At 36.7% G+C, this 20634-nt stretch overlaps 2 protein-coding genes across 2 annotated transcripts in view; both read left to right on the top strand.

Annotated features, from left to right (window-relative positions):
• Nucleotides 1-6280, top strand: part of LOC112157381 (tetraspanin-5) — a 10989-nt gene extending 4709 nt beyond the window's left edge. The window contains exons 6-10 of the mRNA XM_024290081.2: nucleotides 378-425; nucleotides 1165-1281; nucleotides 1375-1436; nucleotides 4793-4845; nucleotides 4932-6280. Of these exons, the coding sequence (XP_024145849.1) occupies nucleotides 378-425; nucleotides 1165-1281; nucleotides 1375-1436; nucleotides 4793-4805 (240 nt within the window). The 3' untranslated portion in view covers nucleotides 4806-4845; nucleotides 4932-6280. The remainder of the gene's footprint in view (nucleotides 1-377; nucleotides 426-1164; nucleotides 1282-1374; nucleotides 1437-4792; nucleotides 4846-4931) is intronic.
• Nucleotides 6281-8277: 1997 nt separating this feature from the next.
• LOC112157386 (microsomal triglyceride transfer protein) overlaps nucleotides 8278-20634 on the top strand; it is a 15080-nt gene continuing 2723 nt past the window's right edge. The window contains exons 1-16 of the mRNA XM_024290087.2: nucleotides 8278-8512; nucleotides 9162-9349; nucleotides 10349-10492; nucleotides 11513-11620; nucleotides 11756-11872; nucleotides 11956-12095; nucleotides 12513-12663; nucleotides 13244-13401; nucleotides 13550-13718; nucleotides 14947-15054; nucleotides 15143-15355; nucleotides 15427-15638; nucleotides 15744-15841; nucleotides 16916-17037; nucleotides 17128-17355; nucleotides 18859-18983. Of these exons, the coding sequence (XP_024145855.1) occupies nucleotides 8452-8512; nucleotides 9162-9349; nucleotides 10349-10492; nucleotides 11513-11620; nucleotides 11756-11872; nucleotides 11956-12095; nucleotides 12513-12663; nucleotides 13244-13401; nucleotides 13550-13718; nucleotides 14947-15054; nucleotides 15143-15355; nucleotides 15427-15638; nucleotides 15744-15841; nucleotides 16916-17037; nucleotides 17128-17355; nucleotides 18859-18983 (2342 nt within the window). The 5' untranslated portion in view covers nucleotides 8278-8451. The remainder of the gene's footprint in view (nucleotides 8513-9161; nucleotides 9350-10348; nucleotides 10493-11512; nucleotides 11621-11755; nucleotides 11873-11955; nucleotides 12096-12512; nucleotides 12664-13243; nucleotides 13402-13549; nucleotides 13719-14946; nucleotides 15055-15142; nucleotides 15356-15426; nucleotides 15639-15743; nucleotides 15842-16915; nucleotides 17038-17127; nucleotides 17356-18858; nucleotides 18984-20634) is intronic.

Below are 20634 nucleotides of genomic sequence, written 5' to 3'. Positions count from 1 at the left end.
TCCACAGTGACACAAACTTAAATAAAATACCTTAAAATGATGTTTTTAACAGCAGTTAATCATTAGGTTAAAAATATTGTGATTAAAATCGATTAATTATATTAATTATTTGCACAAAAAGTTAATCGCATGACAGTACAAAGAAAAATGACCCGGCAAAAGTGATGGTATAAATTTTATAGCAAAAGTGTTTTAGGGTTAAATGAATTTTAAAAAGAGTTTGACACTGAATAAAACAAATTTTATTCTTGTTTTGTATGTAAAGATTTTTTTTAACTTAAAATAATCATACTTTGAAAAGATGGAAATCCTAAAAAAATTGAATGTGTGAATGAAACTTTCTAAATGTATTCTTATGAACGATCTCTCCTTTACAGGAGGACGTCATTAACACCCAGTGTGGATACGACATCCGTGCAAAAACGGTGAGTGATGAACAAAACTCTGAAATCCAAGACTTTTAGCATTTCATCGGATATGCTACCATGGATCTAAAGGAGTGATAGAAAGCAGACTTTAATGTGCTGCAGCTTTTTTTGCCTATAAGGCGGGTTCACTCGCCTGCATGATGTCATCAGCTCCTCCCCCTGGTGACAATGGTCCTCTTTCAGAAGGTTTTCCAGCTCCTCACTTTCCAAACTCAGCAGCTGGCTGCATTAGTACTTTGGGATTACTCATACAGCAGCAATGTGACACTAATTGAACCCCCTCCCCCCATCATTAGCTTTGGCCGATCTCCACCGGAGCATATGTAGGAAAAACCCTGTTTTCCTTCACTTTCAGTAGGAGTGAAGTTAAACCTTTTTTTAATGGGACTTTATATGCAATACATGACTTTTAAAGATAAAACGTGTTTTTGGTGTTTGTATCATGTTCTTGTGGCATTTTTTCCCTCACAATGGAGGACATATATAAAGAAAATTAGACTCAAAATTGCATTTCTGAGTACTTCTTTATTTAAATTGTGGTGAATCAGAAGCAGACAAAAAAAATGCTGAACAACGACCACAAGCTCCCTTCATTCTGACACATCCTCTTGCAGACAAATAGATTCACGTACGTTTTTGTTTTCACTTCCGATTTGACATCTGAAATGTGAAAAGGGTTGCTTTTATTAAAAATGCAAAGCATGACTGATTGTTGAAGTCTTGAATGTTTCGTCAGGACTCTGAGCAGAGGACCTTCATTTACATCAAAGGCTGCGTCCCCCAGTTTGAGAAATGGCTTCAGGACAACCTGACTGTGGTGGCAGGCATCTTTATTGGAATAGCATTACTACAGGTAACACAGGCGTACTATGGACTACTTTTTTTTTTTTTTACACCTCTAATACCTAAAATGCTCCTAATATATCTGCTTTTTGTCTGGTTTTAGATCTTCGGCATATGTTTGGCTCAGAATCTTGTCAGCGACATTGAGGCTGTGAGAGAGAGTTGGTATGTGATCATTATTTACTTTCATTAACTCAGTTTTATTCTGAAAACGAGAAATGCTGTAACAGTGACCCTTTTAATGCCAATAGCATCCGAGTGTTCTGTTAAAAAATATATATGCCTCATTTTTGCTTTAAAATAAGGATAAAATATTAAAAAGCGATAAGCCAAAAAACGACAAATGTCCACATTTTCATTTACTGATCAACAGTCGCTTTGACCGTGTCTTTAGGCCGAAACCCACAACCAGGTTATTAGTTTCAGGCCAAATTTACACTGGTGTAGCCTGCCAGACCATTTCATTGTGTGGAGAATTACACCCTACTCAGCCATTTTTAACTTTCACACTGCACTGTCGAGAGCAGGCTACACAAGCAACATCATACAGTTAAAACCTGGGCAATGGAGTGATTTTTGTCCCACCATATTACGAACAAAAGTCACAGTTTTGAGAATATGAAAATATGCTCTCAAAACCTTTTTTTTGTCTCTCATGTCGCATTCTCCCATCTCCCTAATATTTAATATTTTCACTTGCAAATTATTAAGTTCTATTCTTAAAACTTTACATTTTTGTTTGCAACTCGAGAAAATTTGATTTAAAAATGTGACTTTTGTTTGCAATACACAAAAATTACTTCATACTGAGCTTGTTTAGTGTTCTTAAGCCCTGAACGTAGCACAAACGGAGAAGACAAAAACACTTTTAAGAAAACCAGCTAGCTGTTTATAATGCCCTGCAAAGGGCATCTCTTCCTTCCTACCATGTTTTTCAGAAATATGTCAAAATGTGTGAACTGGTGATGGATGGATTTTTGTAATTATTTATTTGAGTTTGCATGACACATATGCGTAATTACACCTCTTTTTAGTCCTAACAAAGCAAAATATCGCAATAAATGAAGTGTGGTGAACCCAAACAGCCCAATGTGAAGATGCTCTTAGTTTTACAATCTAAGTCCCAACTTTAATACATCAATTCTATTTATACAATTATATATATAACACAATTAAAAAAAAAAGATTCTAACACTGTGTGTTGCGTCTCATAATGATGTCATCCAAGTCCTAAGTTCAGGTGTCCAAATGTATTACTCACCCTATAATCTTGATTACTGGTAGTTATCAGATTTACAGAGTGTTTGTGGGGATAGATGACCTGGCAGCTAACAGATGACCTGGCAGCTAAAATTATTCACCATCAGAAAAAAAATCCTCAATGGCAACAAGGCAGCCTAATCGCCTTTTTCTAAAATATTTCTTAAAGTCAAGTCTGTAAAAATGTTTTGGAATAACAAGTTGCACAAGCAGTTTTACACACTTATGATTTCCTCATTGTAGATTCATGAATCTGATGTGGCAGCTTCTAAAAATAGATTATTACCTCCACACTTCCAGATGACAATCACGCCAATGAACTCTGATAGGGTAAAAATATGGTAGTTATTTGGAAATTATGACACTGGTTTCTTCATGGTTAAATGTATATATAGTTGAAAAAATAAAAACCTTTACAGGAATGAACGATTCGTCCACAAATAAGTGATTTCATGAGCCCATCCATCATGACTCATCCCTAAATCTTCAGATGAAGATGACTAGCTATCACTGAATTGCTTTGGGAGTCACGGGGCTGCTGGAGCCAACCCAGCTACCGTTGGGTGAAGTCCATTGACATAAATCAGGTAATCTGTTAAAAGAAAATACTGGAATTAACAAAGGAGGGTTGCAAATTTACAGGAGGATTAGAAGAAGAACGCTCTAAATATCCATTTAACCCAGGGGTAGACGAACGTTTTGACTTGTTAAAGTCCCATTAGTTGTCACACACCTAGATGTGTGAAGTTCTCCGCATTTGACCCAACCCCTTAATGCTGAATGTCAAGCAGGGAGGCAATGGGTCCCTAGAGTCTCTGGTATGACTTGGTATGATTTGAACTTACAATCTTCCAGTCTCAGGGTGGACACTCTACTGTAAGACCACTGAGCTGGTTGAGGGCCACAACGGATTCCAAAATTTGATAGATTTAATACGTGTTTTGGTAATCTACCTCATAAGAGAAAGAAATAACTTTATTTATAATAAATGTATACTTTTTAAAACATAACATTTTGGAGTTTTTATTTCAAAACTGCAGATTTTGCTTTCATTTTAGAGCCAATTTCACCAATGGGTTGAAGTCCCTCAGGGGAAGAAAACGCAAGCGTAAAGAATCGCTGCGTTCACGTAGTGTTGGAAAATGGCACACATGAACGTCAGGAAAACGACAAATCTTCCACCACCACATTGGTGCAGAATAACTTGCTGCACCTAGACAATAAAAAAAAATAAAATATTGTCAATTGTAGTTATTAATTCATCCATTTTCTTGACCGCTTTGTCCCTTTTGGGGTCGCGGGGTGCCGGAGCCTATCCCGGCTACTGAAGGGCGAAGGCGGGGTACACCCTGGACAGGTCGCCAGTCTGTCTCAGGGCCTCACTCACACATCCATTCACTCTCACATTCACACCTAGGGGCAATTTAGAGTCATCAATTAACCTATGAAGCATGTTTTTGGACGGTGGGAGGAAGCCGGAGTCCCCGGTGAAAACCCACGCATGCACGGGGAGAACATGCAAACTCCACACAGAAAGGTCCCAGCCGGGATTCGAACCGGGGCCTTCTCGCTGTGAGGCAAGAGCGCTAACCACTGCGCCACCGTGCAGCCCGATTAGTTATTAATTATCAATGTAATTTATTCCAGCTTGGCGGGCCAAATTAAATAGTTCACCCTGGACAAGCAGGGAGGGGCTTCTTCTTCTTCTTTTTGTTTTTATGCTTTTTACTAGCGCATGTCCACCACCTACATTGGTGGTCGATATATGAAAGACTCGGTATCGTGTAACTCTGTTCTGGCACAAACCGCGATTATTAATTTCTCCTTCAATATCACTGACACTTCCATTAAAAAAAATGGTACATCATTACCAAATCTGAGTCCCTGATTGGTCAAAATTGTACCTGGTTTAACTTTCAACGTATGTTCAATGGTTACATGTTTTGTGCCCAAAACCAGTTGTAAAAACATACATAGATATGCATGAACGTTAAAGTTTTGAATGCGGAAGCCCAAATTCCACATTTGCATAGACTTTTCATTGGAAGTGGTTGCTTGAATGTGCGTTACTGAGGGCGGTGTGAATTGCACATCCATCCAAACCCATTTCATCCCTTTTGGGGTCACAGGGTTGCTGGAGCCTATCCCAGCCGCCTTTGGACAAAGACATAGTAAAGGCTGGATGATTTGCTAGTTCATAAATTGCACATGAACAAACAAAATGTGACCCATTTCTAACTACCCTCTTTTTCTTTTTGCAGTTTGTATACCTAAGACCTTCGCAAACTTTCGGTCGGCAAAGTGGATGTAACAGGTAAGCCGTAACAAAAAAGGTTTTCAGACAAGATTTATTTCAACTAATTAGATCTTTAAGCAAAAGTTTATTTTTTTTTCCGACAGAACTTTCTGCAGTCTGGATGTCAACAAGGCAAAAAAAGAAACTTAAACCATATGTATATATAGAGAGCGTAAATATGAACTTATAGAGATTTTCCTCAAGAAGTGCAACCTCTGAACATGTAGTGTAGCTCTGATACAGTATCAACAAATGCAGTCCAGTTCGTCACAGCTCCGATGGAGACAGCTGTGTGGAGGACCTCAGCTGGGAAATGACTGTGTGCGTTTGCGAAATGAAGGCGTTGTGCTTCGTCCATGACATGGGTGTTAGCTTTATAAGTTTCCACAGCTGCACTTTAAACAGCTGCATGAAAGGATTGTGTCCAAACACACAGAAAATTCTGGAAATGCACTGCACGCCTCTGTCTGCTGACCAGACACGGGCTCACACAGAAGAATTTCATGAAGCATTTCACTGCTTTTGTTCAATGTTTTCAAGTGAACTGACTGATAAGCACTTTGTTGGCTGCTTAAATATGCTTTCCCTAAAGCTAGGAACTATTCAGTTTAGATTTGGTCACACGCAGATCTTAGTTTGTTTATAGGAACTTGGAAAAAAAAAGTAAAATTTAAAGGACGGTCTGTCAGAAACAATAAAAAAAACTCAAATACACTGATGTTGCATGTACAGAAATTACCAACTTAAGCACTTTAATCCAAAACGAGTGATCGACTTTCATTCATCTTTGCTCATAACTGACTATTTTAGTTAGTCAGGAACTGTTTTGAAGGTAAAAGTAGAATATTACACCTAATTATTTATCATAAAAAAGCAGCTCTGTAAAAAAAAATCTGGTGCCATGCCTTATACATGATATCTCTAACTTTTACTTTTTTATCCGCTTTCAAAATGCAAGTCGTCACTGGATACAAGTGATTTTCAACAGCATGTCGACTGCTCTGAATGACACTGAAGTGAGTGTACAGTTAATGTAAAGCCTTCTTACATGCAGTACTTGAAAGCAGAGCGCACAGCCTCTGCCACCAGCAGCTTTTGTTGATGCAAACAACCATAAAGCTTTTTCCTCGTCTGTTTACCTCACCAGTCGGTGTATGTACCGGTTTCTCATGGTAAAATCACAGCCGGTTTCGCAGAACTTTTTTTTTTTCTTTCTTATATTGAACACTTTAGAATTGTGGCCGATTGTGTAAGATGTTCTCTTTCAGTAACAGATTCATATGATTGTGTTTACTTATTACACTCCTTATCTCCACCTAGTGCCAAGTTTGTGATTTCCTACATATTATTATTATTATTCTAAGTACTTTTTTGTATTATGTGCTTGCTATTCCTGTAAAGAACTGGATGGAGATGTAAATATACAGACTCTGAATAAATATAGTGGTTTGTATGCTTTTGGTCTGTTGTTTGATCTTAAGGTGTATTGATTTATTAACACTTTATTAGCTTTTTTAACAATAAAGTCAAACTAAAACATAAAACCAAGCTTAGATTTCATGGTTCACTAATAAGGAAAACCAAGAGACCCAAAATGAAGTCGAATGTTCCGATCTGGTTTTTTGGTTCCCCATACGATTCCGAGTCATTTGATTTTGAGTATCTGCTGATATCGAGTCCTGACACATTTAAAAAAGATTCAGGTTGTCCCCTCTTTTTTATTTTATTAACATTATTTTATAATTTATAACTTAAATAGAGCACTGCTGTGATTTAGCTTTAACAATCAAATTAAAGTACTGCAAATATCAACTGGAAAAAAAAAAACATTTCTTGTTATATAGGTGATAAAAGACTTCTAGTGGAGTTTTATGCTAGAATAACAGAATGAACTATAAAGCACTGATCATAATACGAATAAATTAAATATCCAATACTGATCTGGAGACAACATGCGATATCGATTGAGTCATAAACCATGTGATCTGGCCCGATTTTTGATCACATGATCGGATCGGGACATCCCTATATTTTATATCTGTTAATTGTCGTAACCTTTAATAACTTCTTTCACACACACAAACTCAAATTACTTGTTTACCACAATACAATGGCAATTCTTTATTGATATCTGTTGCTGGTGTGCTTTATCGGAATAATTGTGAAGCAGCTTTTTCTCCATCGCTTTCATGTGTTTTATTCAGAATATCAGCATCCTTATTAATTCTTAAACACAATTTGACGCTTGTCTTCAAAGTTTGCAGATATATAATTGAAATGTTTTCTTGAGAATGAGTAAGTACAGTATTTGATCCAATCAACTAAATCGAATCCTTTAGTAGTTCTCAATAAACTTATACGTTTTAAGTATCCCAACTTTAGCTTGTGAAATATATTTTTTAAAGTTATTCTTGATAACTAAGAGATGTCAAAGAAATTACTGTCACTAAAGCTTTTCTGTCTGTAGAAAATAAGCTGTGTCCAGTTCTCTAAACGGTATTAATCACAATGGAGGATGCCTAAAAAATTAGATTTTTTAAAACATCATCTTCACTTCCCTCTGAAATCTGCTGTTTTTTCCCCAGATTGTTGGAATTTATGGGATTTTCTAACAGATGATGAAATTTCTATGGGTGATCAGCAAACACTGTCACCTACTGGTAGCTTGATTATATTCAGCCTTGTATTGAACTAGTACATCAAATCAGTTTTATCTGGGTTTTTTTCTTCTTTTTTTTAAAAATAGTTTTATATTCAATAGATTTTTTACATGAACGATTGTGATGAAATAATGCCTACTACATATGACAACATTAATTATATATATGTTTACTATAATGAATAATGTTTAGGTTGCAAGCATATATTACAGTTATTGTCATAAAACTTACAAATATTAAATATTTTCATTATTTGATGTATTTAAAAAAAAATTAGATGAGAATTGGAGGTTTAGAGATCACAATGCCACAAATAAAAGACATGTAAATACACTAGTAATAATAGTTGAAGATTAGAAATGTGAGTTTTAACAACAGGACGTTGTTGTTTATTTATTTCTTGCCAATGCTAGTGATTTCCTCCAATCAGCACACGACAGACCGACCGTTCATCCCGAAAGGAAAGTGGGTGAAAGGTGCGTGACACGAGGACCTCTCTCTGCTAGTGCTGGTAACTCCACGAAACTTTTAAAATCATTGTTTTAACTGTTAAAACTGCTTTAATCAAGTCTCATTGTAGTTTGTTAGACTCATTTCATTGTTCAAGCGTAGATTTGTCTGTCAGGATGAACTGAATTAATCAAAACACTCTTGTGACACTACAGCAGGCGCCGGCCCCTCACCTTTAATAAAGAGGACACTTGAAGGTGCGCACTAATCACTGTCATTGGTATCAATAGCTGCAGTTCCGGTCAAATCTGTGCAGAAGGACGTTAATGATTACCTCATTATCTCGTACTTAGTACTTGAGCGTGGAGTTTGGAGTCTGCCCTCCCTGCAGATAAAGCGGAACAGGAGAGGCTCTGACTCGCGTTGCTCCTCTCTCCTTTTTTTTGGCCTTGTTGGAGCCCTTCAGCCACTCACTCTCGTGGTTTGAGCGATCCAGCTGCAGGGAGAGCTCACAATGTTCGCTGTGGTTCTGTTCCTGCTTTGTGCTGCCTCCTCTGTCTCAGCATCTACCAAAAGTAAGTTTGTTTCGTTTCATTTTAGGGAGGAGACATTTAGCAGAGCTGGAGATTGAATGAAATGACTAAAACTGTGTTTGATACGTTTCAGAAAATGTGTTTAATTCAGCAAAAGTGGCAATCAGTCATATATGTTATTTGGCTTTGCGTCATATTTTTTAGTCAGAAAGCCTCAAATCCTCAAATGAATGGATTTGGTTGCCAACTACCTTTTTCATCTACAGACGATCAGGAATCAATGTCTCCTAAATGTTGCATTCTTGCAGCTTTTTTCTGAAGCGAACTGAAGCTAAAGGAGAAACTGATGAAATCAAAAATGACACGTCAGTCAGGCTCTCCTCACGGCTGAATCTCCCATCTATCAGGAAGCTTGTCATGACTGTTATCACCTGAAGCACTAAAGCAGATGGCTCATGATTCAATCACTTATGCCGTAATGTCTTTTTTTTTTTTTTTTCACGACCCAAATTTAGCAGACAGAGGCGAGGAGTTTGTCATCACTGGATAGAATGAGATCCTTCACACTGAGTTTAACTTCGTAATAAATTGACACCTGAAGAATCTTTCTGTGTTTACTGTCTGTGTAACGCTTGACAGATTATTCATTTATTTATTTAGTAACAGAGGACTGTTTCTTGTGTTTCTTCAGGTGCTGCTGCTGGACCTCGGCTACACAACAACCAGCTGTACAAATTCAGCTACACCGCCGAGGTCCTGCTGGACAAGGCCAAGGGGTCAAAAGAGGGCGGGGCTGGCTACAAAATCTCCTCTGAGGTCAACATCAACCTGGTCTGGAGGGATCCGAGCAGCAAGGATGACCAGCTCATTCAACTGGCTGTACGTGGACTGACAGTTACTGACAAAAAAATGAGGAAAACCAACTTGATTTTTTACATTTTATTGTTTTCAGTTAAATTCAATTTTATTTATATAGTCCAATTACACATCACAGTTGTCTCAATTGGCTTAATAGTGGTCCAAAAACATAAAATCAGTCATAAAATATAAACTAAACTGGGCATCCCTGCCTTTAGACCCTCCTTCTCTCTAAGGAAAAACCGTAAAAACAGCCACACAAGAGTGAGCTAAATCACTAAAGGAAATTTAAACGGTTAAAATAATGTATTATTTGCTAAATGCAAAATTATTCAAACATGTAGACCCAAGTGCCAAAGAGGGCTGAATAATTGAACAGTCTGATATGTACAGCAAAAGCTGCCAAACTGAACATTAGAAGCTAAATTTGCTAAAGAAAGTCCAGATTTGTTAGAAGAATTAAAGAGGAAAATAGTTTTTAAAAAGTGCTAGAAATTTCACAAAAATGGCCAAAATAAAATTAAATTTTTCAAAATGTATTATTGGCTGTCAAAAAAAGTTTTAAAAAAGCTAATGTGCCCAAAAACACTTAAAAATAAAGATACAATGCTTGAAATGCCTCAAATAGCTTTAAACACTTATATTATTTAAGTGAAAAAGTGTTTAAAGTTTGAATTCTCTTTATAGCTGAAATTCTGATGAAGTTTTTTTATCATCTAAAGAGCAAAACATATTGAAATGATTTTAAGTTTATTCATTCCTTTTCTTAATGAACAGTCTTCATTTATATATAAAAAATAATAAGCCAAAGTATAAACTGGAAGAGCTAAATGTCTGATTTTATCTGCAGAAAAACACATGGAAGACACAATACTATAAACGCTACATCAGCATTACTCTGCTGTTGTCTAACTGATAATGCTAACAGGAACTTCATGTTTTCTTGAGTTGTCTGCAGACATGAACAATGTCTTTCAAGGCTTTTGCTTTTGTTTAACTCCGCTTCTGCGTCCTCAACAGATCTCAAACGTGAAGATCGAGCACGTGTCTCCAAGATCGGAGAAGAAAAACATCCTCCAAGGATCCACGGTTGAAAGCATTTTGGGGAAAAGCAAACTGGCAGCTCTGACCAAACCTTTCCTGGTGCATCTGAAAAATGGAAAGGTAAGAACGTTTATACTCCTTCAATCATTTTAGCCTCCATTTGTGATGGGATAGAGGGGAGTCAGCGTTTTACCCCACACAGCTCAGATAATAAACGTGTACTTATATTCACTTGATGTAGTGATGACGCTGGCAGGGGAAATACCATAGAGATATGTGTGTTGCATGTGTGTGTGTTTGTGCAAAGGTCACAAGGTTCAGAGGGTTATTAGCTGAAATAGTCAGAGTAAAACAATAACTGGAGGTCGGTGGATGAAGATAAACCTGAAAATAAACCACCACAATGAAGGAAATGTGTATTTTTAGTGATAGCGTAATCATTTTTATGTACTTTAACACTTTTTTGGGGGTAAATTGTTTGTTAAAATATAACTTTACTATGTCTGAAAGTTGTGTTGACCTTACTTTTATGAAAGCTTTAATTTTTTTAATCAGTATTCTTCTCTGTAAATGGTTTAAAACACACATTTTTATTCATATTTAGCATTCATTACCCATCAATATGCTACTACTGGTACTTGTTTCATACAGGATTTTAAGGGCGTTCTGTGTAAATTTAGTTAGTTTTTTGTAACTTTGTGTTGAAAATATTTCATACACCATTTATGAAGACGATTTATAAAATATTTCGTGTCTGGTTCAACATGACGTTGAGCTCTTTGACACTTTTTGTCCCAAAACTACTTGATAATAACTCGTTTGGATTCTTTTAATTCCCTTGTATACAAATCACCAAAGTGCTTTTTTTAATTTATGAAAGAGACATGTGGGAGGTTCTTTTTTTTTGCTATGTTTGCACCATCTGACTGATATTTACCCTCAAACTATGGCTGATTCACACAATTATGAAATTATTGGTGTCAGAAATGTAGCTTTCTTCCACTATTGTGGAGTTAAAGTCTCTGTGAGCTGCTGCCTTGAAAATTTAATCTCATCTGCTTCAGAACCGGGTGATTTCGATGATATAAACTGTCACTTCTGGATCAAAAACCTTGTTTTTATTGATTGTTTCTTTTGCAGACAAAAGCGTTTTACTCTTACTGGACAGAACCTGCAGTTATCAAGAACCTAAAAAGAGGACTGGCTAGTTTGTTGCAATTTCAGCTCCAAACTGGGAAGGTTGTGGAGGTAAACATACTTCTTCTTTTGTGTTTAATTATAGCATGAAAATAACTCATTTCATAGCTTAAAAAACATCTAAAAAATAAAAAAAACGCTTGCAGTGTGTGCTTGTTAACCAAAACAAAAAATGTTCTATCACAGAATGACATTTCTGGAAGATGTACTGTCCAGTACCAGGCAGCTAAAGATCAAATAACAAGAACCAAGATCCTGGACACATGCCAGACTTCAGAATCTGGATTTACTACACATAGTAAGGTTAGTGGGAAATAAACTCAGCGTGTTAAAAGTTTATTTTGTTCTAAAAGGTTGCTCATTTTGGGTGTTTTGGACCATCCCAGGTGCTGGGTGTGGGCAGGAAGTCCAGCTCTGTTACAGTGTTCACTCTTGAAGACGGTTTCATCCGCTCAGCCGTGGCTGAAGAAACTCACTCGCTGGCCGTCAATGCGCGCAGATCCACTGCAGCCAAAGTTGTGTCCAGGTAGGAGAATTACAGCTGCAGGAGGAAATCTGTGAGCCCTTTGGAATTAGTTGGTTTTATGCATAAACTGGACATATAATTGTGTTCAATTAAAACATGAACACAAATTTTAATGTGGTTTAATTTCAATGTTAATGTTTTTCTCCATTGTTGTGATTTAGATTGAGATTAAAAAAGAATACATCATGTGTTGATTTTGTACACGTACTTTGATTTACAACTGTATTATATTCAGGCAAGGATAACACTTGCAACCTTTCAGAAAAAATTATCTTTTTTTTTACAGTTGATAACTAAACCAGATTTAAACTTACCTAAAGACATCTATTTATATCACTGTTTTTTTTACAGAGCATCTTAAATATGTTCCTTCTTTTAGGATTGTCTCTTAAAAGTGTGTTTTTCATATCTCTATAGGCAAATCCTCATCAAGACGGGGAAGGAGGCCGGCCCACTGGAGGTTGCTGGGAAAGATGTTGCCGGCGTTGTCAAGTCAATTGATGGCAAACTCGCTGCTGTTGGCGTTGTGGCAGAGAAAGTCAAATCGAAGTGCAAAGGCTGTCCAACGGTGTGTATTTTTGTCTTTTTACCTTCTAATGCCAAAGAAAGAAACCTGAAAAAAATCAATTAAAATGAAGATAAAAAACTTCAGATTAAACACAACCAAGTCAGTTTTTTTTTTTTTTTTTACTCACTTTTGGGGTTTGCCAGAGCCTGTCCCAGCTCCCGTTGGGCAAAGGCAGGGTACACCCTGGACAGGTTGTCCAGGATTTGAACCTGGGCCTTCTCGCTGTGAAGCGGACTACACTTTATATCTATTATTGCAAATCCATTGAGGTTCTCAGGATGATCCTTTTATGGTCATTGCTGTGCACTAAAAACTAAACACTCAACTTAAATCATTATCGTAAGTATACTAGGATTAAGAGCTTCATCAGTTGTGTTATTATAGATATTTTTTTCTTTAGCAGACATTCTTTTCTTTAACTGGCTGCACAAAAGTGTGGATGAGCTGCTCAAGTTATTTACAAATTTACTCCTGATAGCTGCACATTAGTAACCGGATACTGTGTATTTTTGTATTTTAATTACTGACTGAAGATGATATGTCCTCTAATCCCCTGTCCCATTTAAATTTCCCCCCTTAGCTTTTTGAGCATTGGCAGGCCGAACAGAAGCAGCTGGAGCCAGCGAGCCTGTCCAAAGCGTCGGCTCCTCGCAGCTTCCTGGCCCTCATCCAGAGCATTAGGAAGGCGTCCAAGGACGAGATCCTTAAAGTGCTGAAGAGTGCCAGCAAGACTTCTCTGTAAACCATCCCTCCCCTCATGCACTATCATATTTTCTTCTGCTGGCATCGTGCTGTCAGCTGAAATTGTCTAAACTTTGAAGACTGCAGGTTGATGGATGCAGTTATCTCTGTGCTGTTTTGTTTGACTTCTCTCTGCTGACATCAGACCCCAGGTGGTCGACGCCGTGACCTCCTCCCAAACTCCGGAGTCTCTGGATGCCATGATTGAGTTTCTGAACTTCACCGACGCAAAGGGCCTGGTCCTGCAGGAGAGGTTTCTTTATGCGTGCGGCTTCGCCTCCCATCCCAATGAGAGGATGCTTCAAGCTCTGCTGGTGAGTTTGTGTCAAACTATTGAAATTAGTTTTAGAAAAAAATAGAAATTTGTTTTATTTTATTGATATTCAATAGTTTGAAGCTTTACAAAAGCACAAGGTAAAATAAGACATACTTAGTTCTTAAAAAAACACTCTGATGGTGTTTTTTAACTTTTTTATGAAGATAGAGGACATATATAAAGAAAATTAATCCAAAAATTGCATTTCTTTTTTTTTTTATACAAATCGTTGTAAATTAGGAGTAGACAAAAAATGCTGCTTGTAAAAGAGTTTTTTGTGACTTACAAAATACGCTAAGCAAGCCACAAACTCTTTGATCCGACCTTTCAGAAAAAGAGAAGGGAAGGGGGGCGGGATTGCTCCGAGCAAACGATTCCCCCACAACTCAAACACAAATTTCTAATAAACTATAAATGCGGTAAATGGCACTTAAAAAAAACACTCAATTTGGGATAAAATTAGCATAATCATAATTAAGAGACTGCCGAATGCTGATTGGGTCTTTACATTACATTATTTACATCTCACGCTACATTCCACAACTGTACCAGAGCAATCAATTTTTATATTTTTTAATAGAAAAATCTACCTGAATATTAATGTCTTTCATTACAATAAAATGCTAAAATTATTTTATTTAATGAGCATAACATTAAGCACTGTAACTGGATCTCATATTAGCTAAAAGTTGTTTTTACCCACAAATTAATGGTTCTTTTCTTTTGATAAATTAAGGAAAATTTGTTCTTAAAGGGAAAAGTCAAAATTTTCTGAATAACTCAACAAAATAGTTTTCAGAATAAGAAAAAAACAGAATGAATTTGCCTTAACCAATAAGTTTCTAAAAGTATAATTGAGTAAAATAAAATGCTCTTTATTTCCAACACTGTTAAATGTAGCTTTAAAACATTCAGGAGACTGATCGATGCTTGAACTGGTGCTTTAAAAATGAGGACAGCAAAATGCAAATTCTTCCCAGAAACCTTTGAGTTTGATGAAATAGCATGATAGGATGAATATTGTCTTGTTAGCATTTTTTATCGATACAAGTATCACCTAATTAAATATCACGATTTATTGCAGAATCGATTTTTTTTCACTTCATCTATATGGTATCATTTGTTTAGGAAGCAATAAATACAATATTCACATTCAAAATTGCATTACTTTTATATGCTTTTAGTTAATGTTTTGTGTGTCTTATATACATTCTACCCTTTTTTAGGATATTTCCAAAGGAAAGATTGCCAGTGTAGAGATCAAAGAATCAATTGTGATCATTATGGGAGCTCTGGTCCATAAGCTTTGTCTGAAAGGAGGCTGCAACCTACCGGTGAAGAACACTTTATTTTTTTTGTAAGTTTTGCTAAAACATGAGGAAGAGAGCAGATAAATGATTTTCTTGAATGTCTACCCATCAGACGGTGGTGCAGGTGAAGAAAATGATCTTAGGAGGGCCGGACAGCACAAAGGTGGAGTCTGAGGTCCAGGTTTACCTTCTGGCCCTGAAGAATTCCCTGCTGCCTGAAGCCATTCCCATTTTCACCAAATATGCAGAGTCAGAGGTGGGATCTTACAACACCATCGCTCTGACAGCCCTGCAGAGATACGACGTCAGCCTCATGACCAGCGAGGTAACTGACGATAAAGCTCGGTTAGAAACTTTACTGAAAGCAGGTGGACAAACAGGAAAACGCTCTTTCAGGTCAAGAGGACAGTCAACCGAATTTACCACCAGACTCACCGGATCTATGAGAAAAACGTGAGAGTCGCAGCTGCTGATGTCATCCTCAGCAGCAACCCTTCCTACATGGAGGTGAAGAACCTGCTCCTGTCCATCGGAAACCTGCCTCATGAAATGAACAAATACATGCTGTCAAAGATCCAGGACAACCTTCGCTTCCAACTTCCTGCAAGGTGTGCCAGAGGGAAAGGACAATTAATACAAGTTAATGAATAAAAATGTGGTTTAATGTGAGCTTTAATAAGACATAACCGGATTTTGATATTGTGTTTTTGCAGCAAGGTTATACAAGAAGCTCTGAAGGACACAGTTTCCCATAACTATGACCGCTTTTCTAAAGTTGGGTCGTCTTCTGCATTTTCAGGATTCATGGCACGTAAGTGGAAAGTCAACCTGTAATTTTAAATCTAATTATTGTCTTTTTTTTCTGCAATCAATTTTAAACAGACAAAATAACGTCAAAGCAACATGTGTTTAATCGTACAAACTTGCAGCTTTATCCCCTTATCTGCAGATTTTGTTATAACAACATAATGTATGGTCAAATACTTCAAATGCACATTTATAAAAAAAAAAATTCTACAGTTAAATTGTCAATATAAGTGTTGCTTTTTAATTGACGGAAATGCCTAATTGGCTGTCTAAATTATCTTATTCAACTTGCATATATTTACAAAATAGTAGCCTCTGGGTGATTTTTTTAAAAAGATAAATCAAAAAGAACATATAAGAATCAGATAATCTTCAATCCAGAATTTGGTTCTCACCAGAACTGGATTCCTCTAAAATGAGGAAGAGTCAGTTCTTCAGCATAAAATAAACTAGGTAAATAAACAAGAAAAAAGGCGAAAAGATGATGTATCCTTTAGGCATACTGTATGGCTGACAAAGAATCAAAAGGATGAAAAACATTTCCATCTCTTCTTTTTAATCGCTTTTAAACTTCCCTCTACTCTATACTGTAAATAATGCAAAATATTCTATTATTTTTAAATACATAAAACATACTCTCTCCCTGTTTTGTACAGAGGACTCCTCAAAATAATTTTTATCAGATTCCTTCCAGGTGGAGCTATAGCAGGCCCCTGATTATCCAAATTTGTCCCAAAAAATCTTATTTTAAAATCCTTTAAGAAGATTTTGTTGTCATTATGTCTTCCAGGAACCTATGCAACACAATGTTGATTATATTACCATTTATTTTCAGAACACTACTAGTAAGAACTCTGAATGTACTATGGAATACAGTGTTTTTGGCCTATTTTCACAGTCTAGAGCAGGCCTTGCGTTTTTTATCTCTGAAACTTCAATGGATTTTTTTCCTTTTTTATTTTGAAAACCTTTTGGGTTTTTTGTAATTCAACAAAATCAGCTCCGTTTAAAAATACAAAATAATGTCTTTATCTTGCTTTATTATTTAAATTCCTAAGAAAACATCTTCTTCCTGCAGAATCAGCCGACTTAACCTCCACGTACAGTTTGGACATCCTGTATTCGGGCTCTGGCATTCTGAGAAGAAGCAACATGAATATTTATGGTGCTAGTAAAGACGCAATGCTTCATGGATTGCAGGTATAGACACTCCTCAGATCTCAAAAATGTACAATATAATTGCACATCATGATATTGTAATAAACATCTGCTGTTGAACCTGCCTCTTAGGTGGCGATTGAGGCCCAGGGTCTGGAGTCCCTCATTGCTGCGACGCCTGATGAAGGAGAGGAAGACCTGGAGTCGTTTGCTGGGATGTCAGCTCTGCTGTTTGACGTTCAGCTGCGCCCCGTCACTTTCTTCAAGGGTTACAGCGACCTCATGGCCAAAATGTTCTCCATGACCGGAGATCCCATGAACGTGGTGAAGGGACTCATCCTGCTGACGGATCACTCTGAGGTACCAGACCACCTCACTCACAGAGGAAACAGTGGTGAACACGGCTATCAGATGTAACTGTCCATCATATAAAGGTTTTAACATTTGCAGGTTCACTGCAAAAGGTTTGTTTTGCATCAAGCACTCACATTTTGGTATTTTGTAAACCTCGATCCTACTTTTTAGATAAAATAGTGAAAAGTTGCCTGTACATTTATTCCACTCTCTGAGCTACAACAAGATACTGTTTGTGTTGTTTTCAGCAAGCAGAAAATTAAGTGTTAATTACTATAAAGTATGAGGGCCAGCAAAAAATAAATAAAAAAATAATCAATATATAAAATTATGAGAAGAAAGTTTTAATTTCACAAGAATTACGTTGTAAATTAGAAAAAGTCATTATTTTATAATAAAGTCAATAATATGGGGATTTTTTTTTAATTTATGAAAATAAAGTTGTAATATATGAAAAACGTTGCAATTTTGCAAGAGTGAAGTTGTAAAATAATGAAAAAAAGTAAAAAATTTCCGACCAAAGTCAAAATATGAGAAAAAAGTTATAATTTTACATAAAGTTGTAAAATTATGAGAAAAAGTCATAATTTTACACAAATAAAGTCATATTATTATGAGAAAGAGTCCAAAAATTAAGAATAATGTGGTAAATTATGAAAAAAAGTAATAATTTTACGAGAGTGAAGTCATAAAATTATCAGAAAAAGTCAAAAACTTTGGAAAATTAAGTCGTGAAATAAGAAAAAAAATTGAAATTTTACAAGAATGAAGTTTTAATGTGAGAGAAAAAGTCAAACATTTACAATGATTAAGTCATAAAATATGAGAAAAAAGCTTGCGCGTTTACAAAGTTTTAAAACTATGAGAAATAAGTTTTCATTTTAGGAAAATAAGTTTGATAAAAAAAATCACAACAAAAGTTAAATTCAGCACACAAAATGTAAATCGGTTTTGTCATTTCTGTTTTTATTCAACGTGAACTAAGCACACTTTTCAGTCAAAATCAAACTTTTTTTTTCCCCACACAAAGCTATAAAAACTTAAATCTTAACTCTGTTAAATCTAAGCCAGTAAGAATGCTTGCTCACAGTACCTGTTTCAACAAGACCCCACTTGTCACAAAGTGATATTTTTAGCCTCCATAACAAATGGGCTTCACATAGTTAAAGAGTACTTGTTATACCAGCAGAGATCACTTGGGTTACAGACTGAATAGACTAGACGTTCAAACATCCCGCATTTCCCCAGGGAAAGATGGATGATTTGCAGCATCAAGTATTACATGACATTGACACCATTGCTGTCTGTGGCAGTTTCACCAGCAGTTGTTTTGCATTGCAGTTGTCAGGTTGAGTAATGACAGGGAGGAAAAGTGTAGCCTACACACTAAACAAGGATTGTTCTTAGGGCATTTCTTCAGACGGCCTTGAATTTCTTTTATTTTCCACCCTGTAAAGTAAATCTGTGATTATTTATTTATTTTTTTATTCTCAATCCGTGCTCCTGCAGGTACTTCAGTTGCAGTCTGGCCTGAAGGCCAATGCAGAGTTCCAAGGAGGGTTAGCCATTGACATTTCTGGAGGGATGGAGATAAGCCTGTGGTACAGAGAGTCTAAGACAAGCGTCAACAACAGGTATTGTTCAGAAACTCTTCCTAGTACTTTACGCGAGTGACTGCAAGGCTTTGACAAACAAGCGGGTCCATATGTGTATGTTCACACATGTTGGATTATCTTACCTAAAGTACACTATGTACTGTATGATGTAACATACTTGCAGGTCAAAGGTCTTTTTGATATTTCTCAGAAAACAATCTTAGCCACTGAATGGGAAATTATTTTTGCTCCGGCCACGTCGCTCCGCTGGGATCATTGACGCTGGACACAAGGGAATCCGGCCGGGTCTATAAGTGTCGTCTGATTCAGTTGTTCCAGCGACGTCTCCTCACCTCGTGTGACAGTGACATCAGTCGTGTTTGCTTCTCTATTTTAAAACGTCACGGTCGAAACTGCAGCACATCATCACTCTGGAATCGGACGGCACACGTCAGCTGGTAATGAAACGAGGCTTAAAAGTAATGCTGCCGGTTTTTCACATTCAGGGATAATTTAAGTTCTCTGCAGAACACTGATTCATAATGCTGGAAGGACAGCACTGTTTGTGTGGTCAATTCAGAGAAAGTCCCTTTAAAGAAACAAATCAACCCTATGTGTATTGATTTATCTGTTTTTTTATTTACTTACCCATTGACTCCAACTTCTAGATGGCAGAAAAACATTAGTCATGTTTTCAAATTAGAGTTTAGGATTGCTTGTGTGTAGAAGAATGACAGAAGCAGGTGATTGGATCAGCACAGTTGTACCTCTTCCCCTCTGATAATAGTAGAGCGAGCTATCTATAGAGGCGGAACAAACCACACAGGCATTTTTTCCAAAGCATGTTTCTCTGGACAAAGTGACAGATGCTGGATTTTCTGCACTTTTAGTCAAAACTTGGAGAAGCTCAGAACTATGGAAAGGTGAACTGCACAGCACTTTTTAATGAGCGACCTTACATGTCTCATAAAAACAACTAAGTGGATGAATAATCATAAAAATGACAAATGTGTTGAATTTCAGAAGATAATATTTATTAATTTTCCTGGTTCTAAGTAAAAAAGATGATTTGAAAAAGTGGTACAGTATCTTGTATTAAAATCTGGACACTAGAATGTGGGTCAAACATTTTTTTGCTGTCCAGAAGTCCACAGGGGCGGACTTACCATTTGGCAAAGGTGGGTGATTGCCCGCCCCCAGCTCTCTGGAGCCCCAAGCTAAAAACTTTATAAAAGTGTTTATAAATAAATGTTACGTCCATTGATTTTTTTAACTCTGTCATTAAAAAAGCAAACAAACACCCAAATCACTGAAATGACATAACACTGTTCATGTTAAAGTGCTTCATTCTCCCCCGTGCCTCTGCAGCAATGGAATATTCCGGTCAACTTAGCTAGCAGAGAATTCAGTTTTACCGGATTTGGCCGTTTTCTGCCAAATTGAGCGATTTTGATGGCAACTTTGAAGGCAAATAAATAAATAAATAAATGTTTTGGGTGGTTTTGAGAGTGGTTTGGTGGTTTTTGGTTTCTAATCTTTTGATTTGTTTCTCTTAGTTTGCTTTATTTTGTGTATTTCCTGTTCAATTGCAGCTCAGGTTGTAAGGTCTGCCGCATGGCGGTTTTTCTAATTATTACTGTCTTGACATTGATTCTGTCTACCAGTGAACTAAAGAAAAAAGTTATTCAAC

The sequence above is a fragment of the Oryzias melastigma genome, linkage group LG1 (genome assembly GCF_002922805.2).
Source record: "Oryzias melastigma strain HK-1 linkage group LG1, ASM292280v2, whole genome shotgun sequence".
NCBI classification, from domain to species: domain Eukaryota; kingdom Metazoa; phylum Chordata; class Actinopteri; order Beloniformes; family Adrianichthyidae; genus Oryzias; species Oryzias melastigma.
This window is presented reverse-complemented; position numbering and strand designations above follow the sequence as displayed.